At 38.9% G+C, this 18,412-nt stretch overlaps 1 protein-coding gene across 1 annotated transcript in view; it reads right to left on the bottom strand.

Annotated features, from left to right (window-relative positions):
• Window positions 1-15,266, bottom strand: part of LOC128297709 (tetraspanin-2A) — a 43,256-nt gene extending 27,990 nt beyond the window's left edge. The window contains exon 1 of the mRNA XM_053033395.1: window positions 15,014-15,266. Coding sequence (XP_052889355.1) covers window positions 15,014-15,112 — 99 coding nt within the window. The 5' untranslated portion in view covers window positions 15,113-15,266. The remainder of the gene's footprint in view (window positions 1-15,013) is intronic.
• Between the last annotated feature and the right edge of the window lie 3,146 nt (window positions 15,267-18,412).

The following is an 18,412-nucleotide window of genomic DNA, read 5'->3' as shown; positions in this document are numbered from 1 at the left end:
TCACGACCAACTGGTGGTCAGGATATTCGAGGATATTTAAGAGCATTTGTCCAACTAGCTACAACTGTTACGGCTGCCATATTGGTCTCTGTAGGAAAATGCAAATGCAACGGATGAGACTGGATATTGAGTCTGCTGTCAAAATTGTTCCTTCCTGGCAAATCGCATGCTGAGTACGATCTGTGCGACGGTAATTTCAATGAAACGCGATTGCAATTTCGTTTGGTGAAAATTCTTGAAAATCGTATTCCAACTACGAAAAAAATTTCTGAGTTATAAATTACATTTTGTTTTCCATAAATCATTCAATCGGGGAAACATCCGATGGTATTATTTTGATGCGATCCATCTCACATATCGTAGCTCCTTATTCCTGATATTTTGTAACTGTTATGGTCCCCAAATCAATGTACAAATTAGTGTGTTATTCAATTTTACCTTTCCATGACCATTCTACCGAAAATAAAAAAAAATCACCTGCAATAAGAAACATTAACATAGCTTCCTCTGCAAATCTCTCAAATCCATCAACTGATCGTCCATGAACATGTAAAATGTCAAAGCGGTAAAATTGTTGGTGCTCGACTTCTTGTGACTGATGGCTGGTGCCGTTTATTTACAGCCGAAAAAATGTCATAAACAGACAAATGAGATCCTGAGCGTACCGCAATTCGCAATAAAAGAAACGATGTGTTTTACGATTAATTTCATTTTATTGGTTTCTAGTCGTGCAGACACAAATGCCAATGTTTCGAGCAAAATGTACTGCGTTCGACGAATCGTTTGCGTTTTTTTTTTGTTATTTTTCTGCTCGTCGTGCTTTGTTGTCTCCTAGCAGCAGTTGTACGGAAACGACCAGTCTCTGTTTGTTCAGGCACCGGAAATTGTGTTTCTTATCGTGCTCACATACCATACTAAACAATTCGTTTGATCCTTGCATTTGCTATTGAGAAAATACTTTCAGTCAATAACTGTGTATTGACAAAAAAGAGAGAGAGAGCTATGAAAATGGTTGAGATGAAGCGATACGAAATTAAATGAAAATCGTAGATTTTTTACAAGCTTTGCGTCGAAAAGAATCGTTAAAGATTTTTTGCTTATTACACAGGATAATTAAATTAAAGAAAAATGCATTTTTTGTTGAATTTTTGTAAAATGTAAAATGTACAATATTCAAAATTGGTTATTGATTTTAGAATAGTAATATTTTAAAATTCTATTAACAGGTTCAGTTATGTAATTAAACTATTTATTAACACCCATAGCGGTATTAATGGAGTGGTATTCTAGTTTAGACCCAATTTCTAGTTAACAATAGTTGTGTTAGATACTGCCTTAAGTTTTAAAAATATTAATACCGATAGTTATTTTCAGTCGAGCTTTCAAATGTCTGGCAACTTAATTTAAACAGCGAAACTATTACCAATCGCCTTTTTTCAACCAAAGTGTTCAAAGTTTTGAAATTAAGTCAATTAAGTAATCTTGATTGCTGAAAACCAGGTCCACTATACGTAAAGAGTGTTACAAAGAAAATAGAACAAAAAGAAACAGAAATCATCGTTGTAAAACTTTCCAAAATGTAAGCACAATGCTTCATCGAGACACGCAACTAAAAACTATACTTCACTCTGACTGAGTATTCAACCGTGTTGAAGAGCAACGAAAATGCGCCCGTGTAAAAGAAAGAAACTGTAAAAAATCTTTACCCAAGTAAACCGCAACCATAAAGCGGTAGAAAAACAAAGAACAAAAGAAAAAGGGAATGCTGGCAGAATACAGCACGCCAAACCAAATCAAATTATTGTTTTGTGCAGTTAGTGTGGTAAAAGAAGTAACCTGAAACAACGAAAGCACTATTGCAGAAACTAAGACTGTGGTTGGACTTCGAGTGTCGAGCAGCAGCAACAAAAAATTGAGCAAAAGCACAACCGGTGTGGAAAACCCAGTACAAGCCAGACAAAACTACCGTCAAGTGTTGTCCCGTGGATGGGCGTGCTGAAGGTGCTTTCCAGTTCACTTTTTGTAGATAATTTTTTCCGATGTTTTTCGCCTCAGATTCTATTGTTGGTTTCTTTCGATGCCAGTACCACTCGAACCGAGTATGACGGTAAAACACAAGAAAACTGAATCTGTTCATTGACCAAGCTGAAACTGAAGAGAGACAGTAAAAGAAAAGTAAATAAAAAAGAAAAAAACACACGAACCAACACTTTGCGGGTTTGTGCAGCATTCAGGCGAAACTTTTTCGCTAATTTTGTTTGCTAAACCTTCGACCAACAAAGTAAACCCTCGTTGGAATAAGGCATTCATTTGTTGGGGACAGCAGTTCAAAGAGATCGGTGGCTGCTGCAGCTGTCACATGGAAGCGTTGGAGTTCGGGTGTTGTTTTTTCTTTCTTTGTTTGCTCTATTCAGCTTGCACTTTGTTGTCCCTTCTTCCACAGCCGATGGAATGATAAGACATATTTTCTCGACGAGAACCATTGAAGAGTCTTAACAAGGTTTTTTGTTAACGACCGACAACTTGAGACAGTTCCTTACTTTGCGCTTAATTAATCAAGCTTTTCAACAATCCCCGCAATAGCGGTACACTGCATGGTAATTGATAAAATAGGCAACAAACAATCATTGCAATTGAAATTACTTTCATCGTAAGCCAGGCAGATAGATTAAAGGCAAACGAACGAATTGCCCACTTCACTACGTTATTCACATTTTAAAATTATATTGTATTGTTCACTCTCCCATTCACCCAACTGGGAAAACAAAATGAAACCCGCCTTGGTATGGCTTGTCCCACAGCATTGCGTTCATCATTCGCCACATCATAATGTTCACCGGCTACCGCTTATGCAAACCCCGTACCAGCAAGTGGATAAAGTTTTTCGGCAAACTTTTCAATCCTTTTGACGGCTTTTATACTAATTGAATTTTTCTGCTCGTCCGCTGCGCACCACCCCGGTTGCAGTGGCCAAACCCCGTTTACAAAAAGGGACATGGTCCACCTTTTAACGTAAAATAATAATAAAAAAAGGACGACAGCAACGACCATCTGGGTAAAATAAAGCATCAAACGGCCGTAGCGAAAGGGAAGAAAACAAGCATCGACTATCTTTGCACAGTTTTACCGTAAAACATTCCTCTGTTTACATCTACTTGACTCAATGGGGTTCCTGCCGAACATGGTTCCCGCACTGCATGGCGCCCCCATGTATCTCCCGGTACATCGACGGAGCATGCGGGCCATTTTGGTCGTAAAATTTTTCGGTCCCAAAAAGGCTCTTAAGAAAAATGCCTTTCAAAAAGGAATGCGATCCCTTATTTTTTCTTTCTAGCGCTTATACCGTAGCATGCCGCAGCGCATCACCTGTAAGGCGTCTCCCGCCAATCGGCCGGGTTTCGGTCGTACTGGGTGCCCGGATTCGGGGCACATTTTATCCTTGAAAATATCCTTCGATCGGCCATTTATGCGACTTGTTGCGAGGCACCAATCGACTTGATGGATCTCGACCATCAGCAATTCGTCTGCGTCCGTCCACCGTTCAACCGTTCCAGCTGGGAAGATGCGTTCAACAGCTTGCGACAGGGGTTCGAAATGGAGGGCATTCCCCGTTTTGTTTCCTTCCCGTTCAAAAGGTGCGTAGGTTCCTCGGCTTGGCATTAATAGTCGTCGTCGGTCGTAAAAGTGTGCTGCTATGGAAGTTAAATAAAAAATCCCATGCTCCATTTAGTTTTACCAGCGCATTTTTTTCATCCCAGCTCCAGTTTTTTTTACGCTGGACATGGAAGGGTAGGGAAAGTAGCAGCTGACTTTTTTTTGTGTACGTGCTGCTTTTTTACCACTCTTGCGAATGCAAGACTACAACCCTTTATGATACATGTCGATACTTCGATATGGAATAAAAATATCGGTCTCGATGGTTCATGCCTTTCAATATATCGCTATAAACGAGCGAATGTACCAGCTATGGTGCGTTTAAATATGACCAAGGATGGCATGATTATCAAATTATCAGGAATGTGTCATTAATAAATCAAGCACAGAAACATAAGTTTAACTGAAGATTTCTAATTCAAGCTCTCATTAGATTTTTTCTTGTTTCACTAAATAAGCCAAGATATTATTTCGCCTGTATTATAATTGACGTTACACGTTTGTTACACAGTTGTGAGAAAATCATTCGTTTTATAGGGCACGTGTGCCAATAGTGAGGCAATTAATGAGGGTATAATACAATTTGCACTATGTCGTAAATATTTCGAAAGATCAAAATTCGATGTTGCAACAAAAAAAACATCAATGTGTATGATATAAAATACATTTCTCTCTTTAAAACCACCACTTAATGATATCACCATTGTTCTACTGTGCAAATAATGGCGGTATGGTTTCTGTGGTAAAGATGATAAATGTAATGGTGCAATGGAGGAATTATGTTCGTGTAGTGGTGGTTTATTTTGTTAAAAAGTGAGTTACTAAAACTTTTCCCATTTCAATGTGGGAATGATTCACTTTTTATACTCTGATGCGACCACGAATGTAATATGTCAGGTTTTGGTCGTATAGTGACACTATGGTCAAAATCAGCAAAAAATTGAATAAAAGGCCGTAAATATAAATCAATAACATTTGAGCATACATTCGAATACATTATTTTGTTTTATTGATTTTCCCGTCATAAAATAGCTTCACTCCCTTAAGCTTTCCCCTCAAGAAAAAGAGCTTCAGAAGTCTGTTGGAAAAAGTTTATTAACTTAACTTTAAATGCTGCTTGACAGAATTAGGTAATTCATATCAGTAACTTTTCGTGGCACATCAAACAACATATATAATGACTAGAAACAACTTAACAATATAGCGTTTAGTTTGACAAAGGGAAGCGTATTTTATTCCACTATCACCACGGTTGGTACGCTTTACCAATTTAAACAACCAACTGTCTTTCTGAGAAAATCAAAACCTCAGCTCATTGGTATTTCGAAGCCAGATGACGCCATCATTGAAGGCTCTTCACATACCACCCGAATGAAGCGTTCAGATTAATTATGCTGACGAAATGTGAAAGTGAATAAATTTCCTACTCGGTGCCGAATGTAATCATTAAGCCACCCGTCCTATTACCCCATATTTCCCAACACATTCGAACTATTGATGATGTTCGCGAAAGAAGCCTTCGAATCTGAATGATACGTTGAAGGGAATTAGTTCCTATTTGTTAGTAATTTACGAAAAACAATGTGTGATGCTTAATGAAAATGTGATGATTTTGGTAAATGCACACACAACCATTCGAATTTGGTAGTCAAAGGTTGCGTAGCTCTACGGTTGCCTAATTGCGTAACCGTGTGGTAAGGTAGGAAGTTTTAATTGAATTGAATTTTCTTGATTATGCCAACAGTTTTATAAAATCATCTAGCAAAGCGGAATTAAATGAGTTTTATACAGTTTAGATTGCATTTAGCACGTCTACTTTAAGGAACGGTTGGTATGAAGTTATTGAGCCCTATATCAACAAAAAGATACGATTTTTGGGCAAATCGTATTTGCGATTAAACACTACGGTTTTCCCAGCAAATCGGATTGTGGTTTAATCTGCCTAAGTGCACCATAAACTCCCTCAAAATGTCCATGCAACTCCATGCAATCGAACAAACACCAACAAACTTCTCCCAATTTGCCCATTTGAAACTAAATAGAATTGCTTTCAATTACTCAAGCTTTCCCCGGGTGGTTCATCGTTGCAGAAAGCTTTTCTTTCGATAGGTTCATTTAAGCGTAAATATTCCTTTTACACTGCCCAATTCTATGGAGCTTTTTTTTAAGTGCCTGCAGTTTTACATAACGCTTGCAATGGTTGTGTTCTTTTTTCTGCCGAGTGCCTCAATTACAGATGCCATTCCGACCCGAATGGCGTAGCGGGAAATGGGAAAATAAAAGCAACTCTAAGCATGTGCAAATCTGCCAACACTCGGTCTAACATTGCGGTCAAGCGCTGAGTGACGATGGGCAAAAAATGTTGTCTCCACAAGCGAGAACAATTTTTTGTGCTTTCCTTTCTCTCAACTTTTGCGACACGAGTCTCGTTTTAAGCGCTGTTAATTCAATCCCTACGGAACCGAGACCTGTCGGCGTGGGCGAATATTCACACGATCTACTTTCGAGGGCACATTTTAACAGCGCCAGCAAACTGCGTAGTAACGAAGCAACAAATAGCGGGTGAGAAACTGGCACGTATCTGGGGGACGAACAGGGGGCAAATCAGGACACGCCGGGGATACTCATTTGCGTATGAATTATAAATCATAAATACCCTTCATCTTTCCTCCGTCCACACATACACACACACAAATGGTTGCCATGTGTGGTCGCACAGCACGAGACACATGTTTGGGACGTGAGCCGCATACGGATCACACGAGCAGAGTGTGCGCGGCTTTTAAGGCTTGATTGTTGAAACTGTCACACTCCCGCCGAAACCGATAAGCAAATGGCGCACGCAACCATTTTCAAGCACCCTTTCCTCTCCATCCAGGGTTTGATGGGAAATTAAAATTCTTGCAAAACTCTCACACTTTCTTCCGTCGCTGTTTGGTGTCGCCGGCGCGAGCGGTACAGCAGAAAAGGATGCCGAAAATCTCCCACGGTTCTGTTCTGGGGCTGTTAAGCGAAATGCTTGTTCCCACTCCGGTTGTGCGTCGTATTTTTTTGCTCGCTTCTGGATAATGGTTAGTAAAAATGCGCACCGCGCTCGTTCACTCATTAAATTCCCTTCAACGTCAACGGCGCACAATTTCAGCAACTTCCTAATGGAATAATCTCATTAGTATCCTTTTTCCAACCGCCGTCACTAGGGAGAGGGTTTGCAGGAACGCAGCGTTTGGCGTTAACGTTCTATGTGACTGGTAGGTGTGTGTGTGTGTGGGTGCGTGTATATCTTAGTCTCGATGAAACTCAAACATGATGGCAGGGCTGGTAAGGTAGGAGCGGTAGTAAAAATAGAATTTCCCACAGGATGGCAGTATCGTGACGACAACGAACGACTTGTTAAAGGTTACATATTAAGCCGTTCTTTAGAAGCGATTCGACTAAACGAATGATTTACGAATAGACAAGTATGATTGTGAGTTTGGAAATATTGAATTCGGTGTGAACAAAAATGGATACACATATATTTTATTTTCAATCTTCTATCAACTACTAATTTGAAGGTTCTTTTATTATTTTTTTTTATTTAAACTGTTGTATTTGTTCGGTATTTCATAAGCATTCAATACTGTTTCATTAGGAATTTTCCTGTGCTGTCTTTTCTAGTTTTTTTTTCGGGGAATTCTACGTTTTCTTATTCGTCAGTTTAATATTCAATCCTATTTGCATTATTTTAAGTAGAAGCAGAAGTGCTTTTTCATTAATAATGAAAAAAGATTCTTATTCAAAATTAAAGAGTTCTATGTTTATGTATAAAATGGTAATTTATAATTTTTAATGATTTTTATATTTTAGGATCCAATTTAAAGATAAGTGGGATTTAATGGTTTTCTAATGGTTTTTGCAGAATATATGTACCATTTGAAACGATTTATTTGTATTTCTTATAATTGTATAATTGAAATATACTGCTTATGCCATGGTAATAAAAAGCCCCGTTATTGCAAGAGATATTATCAATTTATGAGTTAGAAATATTCACGGATTTTTATTGCACCCAACTCTACTTATATTTTCCCTTGATTATGATAATCGGGTTGTACAATAATAGTCCTAGTACCTATATTTTTCATATAATAAACATATTTCGTATCGTAACCTATAAAAATGAAATTTCTGGTTTATGTGAATCAATGAAAAGAGAAACTATTTAAAAAAAGAACGGAACATATTTTAAACCACTTTCAATATCTACAGCTCAAATTTAAATGAAGACCAATTAGTGCTGCTCATGACTTCAAAACTATTAGCATTTGTCTGAAATCAAGAACATAGCAAACATAATGTTTTCTTGAAACATTAAACTCCGAAGGCATTTGTAATCGAAACTTTTCTGTCTTCTGTCGAAATAAAATGGCAAAAGGAAGGAATTTCATCGTTATGAAATATTTTCAATCCCTTACGGAACACGAAAAAAACACTCCAAAGGAATATGGTAAGGTATATTCCGGTCACAGTAGTATGTGTGCTGTAACCAATCACACATACCTAAGCCTGTGAACGGTCAGCCACAAAGAGGGACATTCCACTTTGCCGCTTCATTCATATCCTTCTCGTGGAAATAGTCTCGGTTTACACTGTTTGGTTTACTTCCATGTTAATACGATGGGAATGAACCAACCGACTAGAGTAGGACCATTATTTCCAGGGACACCAGGGAGACATTTATTAAATATTTTAACTCTCCACCCATGCCCGACTGTTTCGGGATGGAAAGGATGGTTTTGACAAATTTTCTCTCACAAATATTCATATTTGTGTCAAGTTTTCGTTAATACGTTTCTCGCACACATGCATACGCCTTCATGCGAGGATTCCATGGCGGAGGTTGAATGATGAGCTTTGTCCCTCGGACAGTTCTAGGGTGTGCACGTGTTCCCCGGGAGCGGTTTACTTCAAATTAATTGCTTTCGACTGTATGTAATTGGATTTGCTTTCTGTTTGCAAAACTTGCGAAGCTTGGCTAAGATATATCAACCGGGAGAATGATGAAAAATAGCCTGTTTACGAGCTGGGAAAAGTATTTAAAATGAAAAATAGCAACTAAAAGGAGTATATTACCCTTTTTCGTGCCGTGAAGCATAGAATCGGACGGACTTCCTTGTGCTTTTCCGCACCGTTCGGAATGTGTATCGGTTCAGATTATTTCTGACATTATTGCCATCTTCAACACACGCGTTCATTGGTCTGTGTTTGTTCGGTTGCTTTTTTTTACAAGACGCACAAGTAGCACCCCGATGCGGCAAAAAAGATTGACTTTAAAGTTTATTGAATTAAAACTTCACCAGCCACGGAAACGGAACACCGAAACCGTGACGGCCACAAGTTTATGTAGCCAAGGCACATTACCGATTGCCCTTTTGCTGCTTGCCCGTTCTCCGATCGTGCGAAGCGGGTTGCGGAACGTAAGTAAAGAAATAAAATAAACACCGCACAAGTGCACTGTTGCACGAGAGCATCATTCTTGCCTCATTTCGGAGCGCTTGCCGGGGTAACGCTAAAGTTAACTGCACCTAGGCCGCAAGTATGGCGCGAATCGTCTCCTCGAAGACCTTCCGCGCGAAACCTTCCTCGCAACACCGTTCCGAAACAGACGAAGATCACGTAGGAATGATAAATTTTCACACCATATAAAACCATTGCTGAGATCGGAAGTTCGCAAAGGACGAAACAGAATGAAAGAAGCGTCTGAGTGACTCCGCTTCGGGCTAACTGGGTCACGAAAGGGTGGTGTGAAAAAATCAGAAACTTTCCGATTCTGAAATCGAGCCCAACGCTGAAAATAGCGTTTGAAAAAGAAAAACAGACACCACAGCGCCGGAAATGATAGCAAGAGTGTGTGAGCGTGGAGTGTATGAAAATATAACTGGCGATAGTACATGAAGCTATAAATGTAATATAACAAAAACCAGGTTCAAAACTGAGCGCAACTAAATTTGAAAAAAAGGAGGACAAAACAACGCAACAAATAGAAAAAGCACGAAAGAAGGAAGAAACAAAAATGTAAAAAAGACAATATACGAAGATACGTTGCTTGTTTCAGTTTGCACTCGCCTGTTGGGTTGTGATTTCGGTTCCTGCTAGTTTCTGTTTTTCCTTTCTTTCTGACTTTACACACAACACCACACGAGCTTTCCCGCACTGTGGCAGAAACTTTGGCAGAACTTTTGTAGTGTTTTTTTTGTTTTTAGTTTCTGCTTCCATGTTTGCCAACCACCACTTTTATTTCTTTTCGCGCCATCTTCCCATCCTGAGAACAGCTCAGTTAGGGATGGTGGGAAAATCGGCTGTACACTTTGCACTTTATTTCGGAACCAGTGGCCTCGTTCCGGGAACAGTTGTACTGGTCGTAAAATGGACAGATAAAAAACCCGAAACAAACCATGGAATGGCCGGTGAGGGTGGTGGTGGCTCAGCCGCGGAACTATACTCTTGTTTCGAATTTTTTTTTTGCCTGACCCCAACCGGGCTTATGTTTGCGTGAATGAAACGCTATCAACAGTGAGAAGCTTGTGTCAGCGAAACCATACCCGTGTTGTTGCGAGCTGTTGAAGGAAGTCTCTCTGAGTTGGCAACTGGACAGCGGAAACAAAAACTTACCACGGCAGGTTTGGTGTAGTGAGCCAAGCGTGCTGATTCGATCATCCATGAAGATGATCTTAATGTTTCAATCGGAAAAGACCTTTTTTTTTGGTGTGAATTTCCTCATTTTTTAACACTCCACACGATCTGGTAGAAGATAGTTTTCACGCTTACTTCTTAAATTGTTGTGTTGATTTGGCAGAAGGAGTTGTTGGAGTGGGCCTTGTGTGATAAATCAATATTTGGCTGTGTTTATTTTAATGTATTATGTTATTTATGGTGGCGTATGGATTAAGTATAAAACTTATTTACTCAAACGCAAATAATAAATAATAAATAACGCATAATACTTATTTCATTTTTAAGACATGAATGCGACGTTCAAGGGCTGACTATCTGGCTATGTTGCAAAATAAGTCTTGAACGCCAGAAATGGCCGTCATGACCTAGTAAGTTGTTATTCATAAAAGGAGACATGAATCCTTAGTGATTCTAGAGCATCGTGCAATTTAACGCACGGTGCATCATTATACTGAATTATAACTTGTTTATCCTCAGAAGGCTGGTTAAAGAATCAAAGTTGTGAGTAAAACATGACGAAATATATGTTATGTAATGTACTGTAGTGTAATGCCATTCTTTTCTTTGATTGATCATTTTTTAATCTTTTAGATTTACAATGAATTGATTATTCTAAATTTATCTAACAATTATTTCACACAGAATAATGATATGTTCATTCTATGTTTCCTTTCGGGGAAAGTACAGTACAGAAACAGTTAATTATTGATTTTTAATTGGACATTTTAAAATGAAGAATAAGTATCAATGGAAAGATTAATTGGATTCGATGTACAAAATTGAGGTGTTAAGTTATAGTTGAGTAACATACATTTAGTTTATCTCAAATTTTTAAATAAGCAAAATTTTACGAAAATGAACTATTTTAAAAAGTACATTTTAAGGAGAAAACAGACACAAACAAATCGAAGAACAATAAAATGGTTTTTTGTCTTAGTTTTTGAATTACCTTTAATCAACTTGAGTCAAGATTTACTCAACAGTGTTGATACTTTGCAGTACAAGCTTTTGTCAGCCTGTGCTTAATGATTCTTTCGAAGAACGATGAGAACGATGGAGAAAATTTAATTAAATTACACACCATCTACAATAGATAGCACTAGTTCAAAGTTATTCCACTCAGCAACTTCACAGGAAAATGACCCCCATCGCTTCGCATTCCGCATCGTTTGAACAAACATTAACTCCAAGATTAATTTATGCCTCGCATAATTGTTCGTTAATGGTGGACAACGTATGCATTTAAGGAAAACAGATAGACTGTACTTTAAATCTAGCTACTATTCGCTCAACTCTTCGCTTAATGAAGGAAAATTATCCTACCACCCGATCCTGCCCTGCACCACACCGAGAACGATACGCTGGATAATTGGCGGTAGCGATCGAGTGCTCGGAGGCGGAGAGTGTCTTACGACAAACCCATCCGTTTCCGTTTGAAACCCCCGGACACCGGAGCCACTGTCCCGCAAGCACTGTCACTTCACTTGTTCGCTCTAATTAATATTAATTTGTTCTCTTTGTGCCAGAACCCGGTCCGTCCAGTATAGTCGGATTCAGGAAATGGATGTTTTCTTTTGCTATTTTTCCTTTCCAATCTTTCGTGGCTTCGAGTTATTGCTTGGTACACTTCGCTGTACTTGTTCGGTGCATGGGAAGGTTCCATGGTCGTAATAGACTATGGGGTGGGTAATGTACCGAGCAGGTTTCGTCTTTCTTTCGATCTGTTTGAAAATGTAAACCATCACCGATAGCCAACTGTGGTGACCGTACTACTGGCGGAGAGCCTTTCAGAGGTTACTGGTGCTACACTTTGCTCATTACCATCATCATTCGTGAGATCCGAACGTTGGCCAGCAATCGTTGACCTCGGGAGCACAAAGAGAAATCAATTTGTACGAAATTTCCACCATCTTCCCCTCGGGAACCAACTCCTCGTGGCCAAGATGCAGATTTTGTTCTTTAATTATGCTGAAAGCAACCAAACTACTGCCAAAGTACGGAATCGTAAATGTGAAATCAATACACCGGTTGAAGAAGAACGCCGGAAAAGAAATAAAGAACGACTTATTGCAAATCGCTTTGAAATGGTAGCGAAATAGCGGAAATTGGAAAGTATGGCGTGGGCTTTAATTCTATTGAAGGAACACAATTGAACAGTGATCTTCCAATGAGTTAATTTAATTTTCCTATTTCTTTAACGAAAATAGTCTGACTTTTTCAAAATGTATTTTTGAACTGAATTCTCACTGATGTTATTAATTTAATGAAATTTGTATGTAAATGTATGATATGCTTCATTTGAAGTTTAGGAAGGAAACACGAATGGAGAAAAAAAACAATTAACTAATGATTCTTTGTATTCCCAAATATTTGCACCCGTTGCGCGTAGCACTTCTGCGTGTGTGTACAACTTTGAGCCACCAATAAGAAACCGAGGCGTGAAGGTATGGTAAATTTTATGTTTACTACCCTACTTCCGACACGCAATAAAATCGAGCTTCTCCTCTCACCAGATTCCACACCCACGACCTGTCCATTCCATGCCCTGCACCGCCCGTATGCTCTGAGACACACTCCATCATTTTGAGGCCAACATATTTGGGATTCCGAAAAACCCTTACCCACTGCCACCCACGGTTTCCATCGGTTGCGTTGTTGTTGAACGATTTGTCTGTCTTTTCTGCGGATTGTCGAAATTTGCCAACGACTCCCAGGGAATCCCGGTCCGTCGCGATGTGGGAGCCGGTGAAATGGATGAATTATCCTCCTGTTTTTTGTGTTGCCATTGGTTGGCTTCCCAACGTTTGGGGAAGCACCCCGGTGGAAAGAAATATTTATTTCCCTCTATTTACACTGTGTTGCACTCCTTTCCCCCTTTGGGTGAAATTGCGCTTGTGTGCGTTCGCTTACCGGCAGCGCTCAGGAAAGGAGGGATATTTTTATGGTTTTCATCATAAATTCGGCAATTTTATATCCGTGTTGTGAGTTGTTGGTTTTTTAATCCTCTCAAAGCGAGCATGGAAATGCTGCATTGCAGGGAAGGGTATTTTCAGCTACAGGCGGGGATACCTTCGACATTCTGGAATCTATTTGATTCTTTAGAAAGCCTTCATAATGGCACATTGGTGCGATATTTGTCTAATGTACAGACATTTAGAGACTCTTTAATATCTTTAAAGCTGCTATTTTATGAGTGTGGCTTAGTAATAGCTTCTAAATTTGAATGGCTCCTGATGAAAAAATGTAAATATTTAAGTTATATTTCAACCGAAACATTATTCACAGTAATCATGTATTAGTGATTTATCAGGAAAACATGCCAATAAAAACGCTGTTTTATCACTGATTTGAAGCTCTTATTTCGAGCATTATTCTATTACTTGCACTTTACACATCAACAGTCCAGAGTACTTACTTCTCTTCTTGAAGAGGTGCTCTTTGCTGAGCTAGATATTCTGCGATTCATTAAAATGCACCATTACAGCATGCAAATTATCCTACATGAAATCTGAACCTGCTCTCAAAACGGAAAAACGGAGTAAAGCAGTCCTAGGGGGGTCCGAGAATTTCCCTCGAGTTGGATACCACTCTGCGGGAAAGATATTTCCTGAGTGCATGTTGCAAAAATTACACCCGACGTTTCGTGCAGTACTTCTCAGTTCAGGCATAGAGTTCACATTTATCCAATACTATCTTTGCACTTTCTTTCCCCCAACGTAGTTTGGTAGAAACAATACCGCAGTGGAAAAGAAAAACCTAACCCAAAATGCATAACAAACTCTGACACTGCTCATGGCCCTCAGTCCCAATCCAATCATGATGGTAAAGATTGGAAGCGGCAGCTCGAACGAAAAAGTGAATCACGATATAAAGTACAGCACGGCAGTTCTCGGAGATCGATTTCCATCGTAAAACCCAGACAAGACTATGGTTGGATGAGTAACGAAATAAAAGAAAAACTACTATAGCAAATTGAAGTGCACTTGATTGAAGCAAAACACACCGATACGGTAGCATTAAATGAGGATCGATTTTAACAGGTGTAAAAGAACAACTGGACAGTATTGGTAGCCTTAGGAAAATTAAAGCGTCGAGAAAGTAAAACAGTCTTTAATGGAAATGTAAATTGATTGCATTTGTTAAAAGCTGATGAATGCTTCTAACATGATGAAATCAGTGATCCTTAGTAATATTAGTACCAAGACAATCTCATTCAATAAAGTTTATCCTTCTCATTGAAGGAAATGCTAAAATATTTAAACTCAAGCATTCAGTGACAGAACGATGTGCGACTAATTCATGCTTTGCGATGGGCCTTTACGTTTCACCATTGCGGTTATCGCGGAAGACTCACTCATTGCGATAACAACGCGTGATGATAGCGACAGTGAGCACAAACACAACCCCCAATGTCACTATCGAACAGACGCACACACTATAAGAAACTGATATGTTGCCATTACGATGCGTGATTCACTCGATAAACTGGGCGAATTCTTTCGCATTGGCATGTATCCGTTCCACGAATTCCAATGATCTCACCGTCTCACACTTAGAATGAATTGAAAGGAATCATTTTGACTGCAGTTTCACGCTCATTATCATTCATTCTGACCTAATAAAAAAGGCATTCCGGACCACTTACCCATGCCACGATGTTGAAACAGAACAGCGTGTACTTGATGCAGGCTATTTGACTTGACAATCTGGCCACACTTTCACCTTTGCCTTCACCACGAGCCATTTTTGCTGTTCAATTGTTCACGAAACGAAACCTTGTTCCCAGCACGACACTTTTACGCGGTACGTGAGTGATGGAAATCTTCACACTATTTCGAAACTGCTCCACAAGCGGTGTGTGGAATAACTCAAATTAATGAAATTTGTACTCGAGCACACCGAAGAAACACGTTTGCGTGGAACTACACCGAGCGCTAGCGACTGCAATGGCACCTGTCCTCGAAAGGGCTAAGTTACGCTCGGTTTGTGCCGATACTTAGCAACATCGAGATAAGATAAGACGATAAGACGGAACACCCCAATACGGTACGGGATGATATGGGGGTCAGATTTTTTCCCTTTTGCGTGCTGTTGTAATGTTTGCCAATGCGTGTGTTGGTGCTGGTGGTTTATGTTAAGACATATTGGAAAGAGAATGAACGGCCGGCTAGCTCAGCCTGCTACGATTGCTGAACAGGGCTGACTGGAAGTCTGTGTTTCCAGATGATTCCAAATTCGGTGCGATGTTTTTTTCTGCGGTGATTTCAGATGAAATGTAAGGCACTGTTTACTTTTTATTTGTACTGTTACTTAAAAAAATATATTGAAATTGATCATCACCTATTACTTTATACTTATTGTAGTTTACTTTATAATGTACCTTTGAAGACAATGTAAATATAAACATACGCAATATAAGGCCATGATGGTTTACAAAAGCATATAGGCATATCCCACAACTGGTTCATTCAACATAAATAAATGAAGTTTTGTACTCGTTATAATTGAATGAGTGTTAAAAAAAGGCATAAAGGTGTGGCACACGATGTAAACGAAAACTAGTCCGCTAAGCAAAACGAAATGATTTGCTGCTCTTACTAGTGTCTAGTGTAGTAAATGTCTTTTTCTCAGTTTTCATTATGCTATTCCTATTGAAATTCATTAATTCTTTAAAATGCATTTGTTTCTATTTTTAACTCCAATTAAAACATTATTTCGAAAATTTTGAATGGCGTATCAACTAGTTAATCTACATTATCATTCTACATTGCTGATTTATTTATTGATTATTCTACATTGCTCAAGATTTCCAATAAGTTGCAAAGAACAAATATTACAATTTTTTTATAAATACGCGCAGAATTTTCATTAGTTATATAGTGTATTTCATGATAATAAATCAATGTTTCAAATTTAACACATCCTAATATGCAAGACTTGATTTTAAAAGATGGTTTTGAAAGAACACACACGACAGGGCCTATCCAATTTCACCCGTCCGGTCGAAGTGACACTTATCTAATCCTCAGTGGAGGCCCAGGGCGGAAATTTTAAAGGGGGCCTATAATTTTGGTACGGCATTATCGGTGTTAAGGAGGTGTACTTCAAACATGATTTAACAACACCAGCAAAGTCTCGGAAAGAAAGCTCCTTTTTCTATATATAAGCTAGTCTATATATAAACGTTTGTATGCGCTAAGGAGAACCATAACGCCACTACTTGGAGCACTTGGATTTTCTACGATTTACGTACATTTACGAATCCTGAGTAGTCTAACGCCTTCTAAGATTTTTCGCCCAAGGTACAGTTTCCAATCAGTCTACTTCTTCAGTAACAATCAGCGAAATTTCGTAGAATCCTTTTTCTTTTCATGTTGATGTTTAAGACCATTGTTTTCAGATTTGCAATACCAGGAAAACATGTTTTTTATGAGGTGACACCTGCAGTGTGGAATAAATTTGCCCATCACTATTGCATTGCATACTATCAAACCCGTGAGAAAGATCGCTAATAAGTAATATAAATAAAACGGAAAGCATCCTTCATCTCGCTCAAACCTTCCGTCGGCTGGTACGAAATTCCATACAAACCAGCTATTTTCAGATTTCCGATACCAGGAATGCATCCACGGAAGAGGTAGCACCTTGTACAGCATTTTTGGTCAAAAACCGCCGAGAGGTATGCAATGTTTAAACACTAACTTTCCCGTTGGTGGAGAAATTTTTTTTCGAAAACTACCAGTTTCCGAATGTACAGTACCAGGAGAGCATCCACGGAAAAGGTAGCTCCTGGTACTGCGCCGTAAGGTATGCAATGTTTATACACTAACCTTGCAACCAACTTGCAATGCAATGCGCCGTAAGGTATGCAATGTTTATACACTAACTTTGCAACCAACTTGCAATGCAAGTTTGGTGCATGCAAGAACTTGCATGTAACAGCCGAGCAAGATGGCGCGCAAGATGGCGCCCAACTTCGTACTTGCATGCAACAAACTTGCATGCAAACTTGCATACAAACTTGCATGCAAGTTCTTGCATGCAATTTCTTCAATACAAACTTGCATGCAAGTTTGCATGCAAGTTTGCATACAAGTTTGCATGCAAGTATGCATACAAGTTTGCATGCAACAAACTTGCATGCAAAGTTGCATACAAACTTGCATGCAAGTTCTTGCATGCAATTTCTTGAATGCAAACTTGCATGCAAACTTGCATGCAAGTTTGTATTGAAGAAATTGCATGCAAGAACTTGCATGCAAGTTTGTTGCATGCAAGTACGAAGTTGGGCGCCATCTTGCGCGCCATCTTGCTCGGCTGGTGCATGCAAGTGGTTTCAAAGTTAGTGTATAAACATTGCATACCTTACGGCGCATTGCATTGCAAGTTGGTTGCAAGGTTAGTGTATAAACATTGCATACCTTACGGCGCAGTACCAGGTGCTACCTCTTCCGTGGATGCTCTCCTGGTACTATACATTCGGAAACTAGTAATTTTTGAAGATATTTTTCTCGACTAACGGGAAAATTAGTGTCCTGGTCCTGGGGCAATTTCGTTTATACTTTTAAGTCACAAAGTCGACATTCTTCTATGCATTTAATTTATTACATAGAAAAAAATGTTTTATATAACCCAGGAAGATATTTTTGTTCAATTTTTTTACCTTTTCAATAAATTTTTTGATAAATTAACGCTGCTGTTAAATTCCCAAAAATCGCACAATCGGCACAAATTGTTTGGGGCCCCCAACACGGCGAGACCCTAGGCCTACTCCGCCTACCGTTTAATCCGCCGCTGCTAATCTTGATCTTTCTACTGTAAAGGAAATGATGAAAACTTCATTTATGGAACTTGTCTAATATTTTAAAATTTTTTTTAAAAATTATTGAAATTGTAGAAATGCAGTGATATTTCGAAAATCATTTCAAAATAAAACACGATTTCTTTCAAATTAACATTTAAAAAATTTTCGGATTCCATTTATAAAATCAAACCGATATTATAAGAGAGTTTTATTAAAAATTTTCTCAATGAATACAATTCG

The sequence above is a fragment of the Anopheles moucheti genome, chromosome 2 (assembly GCF_943734755.1).
Source record: "Anopheles moucheti chromosome 2, idAnoMoucSN_F20_07, whole genome shotgun sequence".
In the NCBI taxonomy this organism is placed as follows: domain Eukaryota; kingdom Metazoa; phylum Arthropoda; class Insecta; order Diptera; family Culicidae; genus Anopheles; species Anopheles moucheti.
The sequence above is the reverse complement of the archived record's forward strand: the minus strand, read 5'-3'. Positions and strand labels throughout refer to the sequence as shown.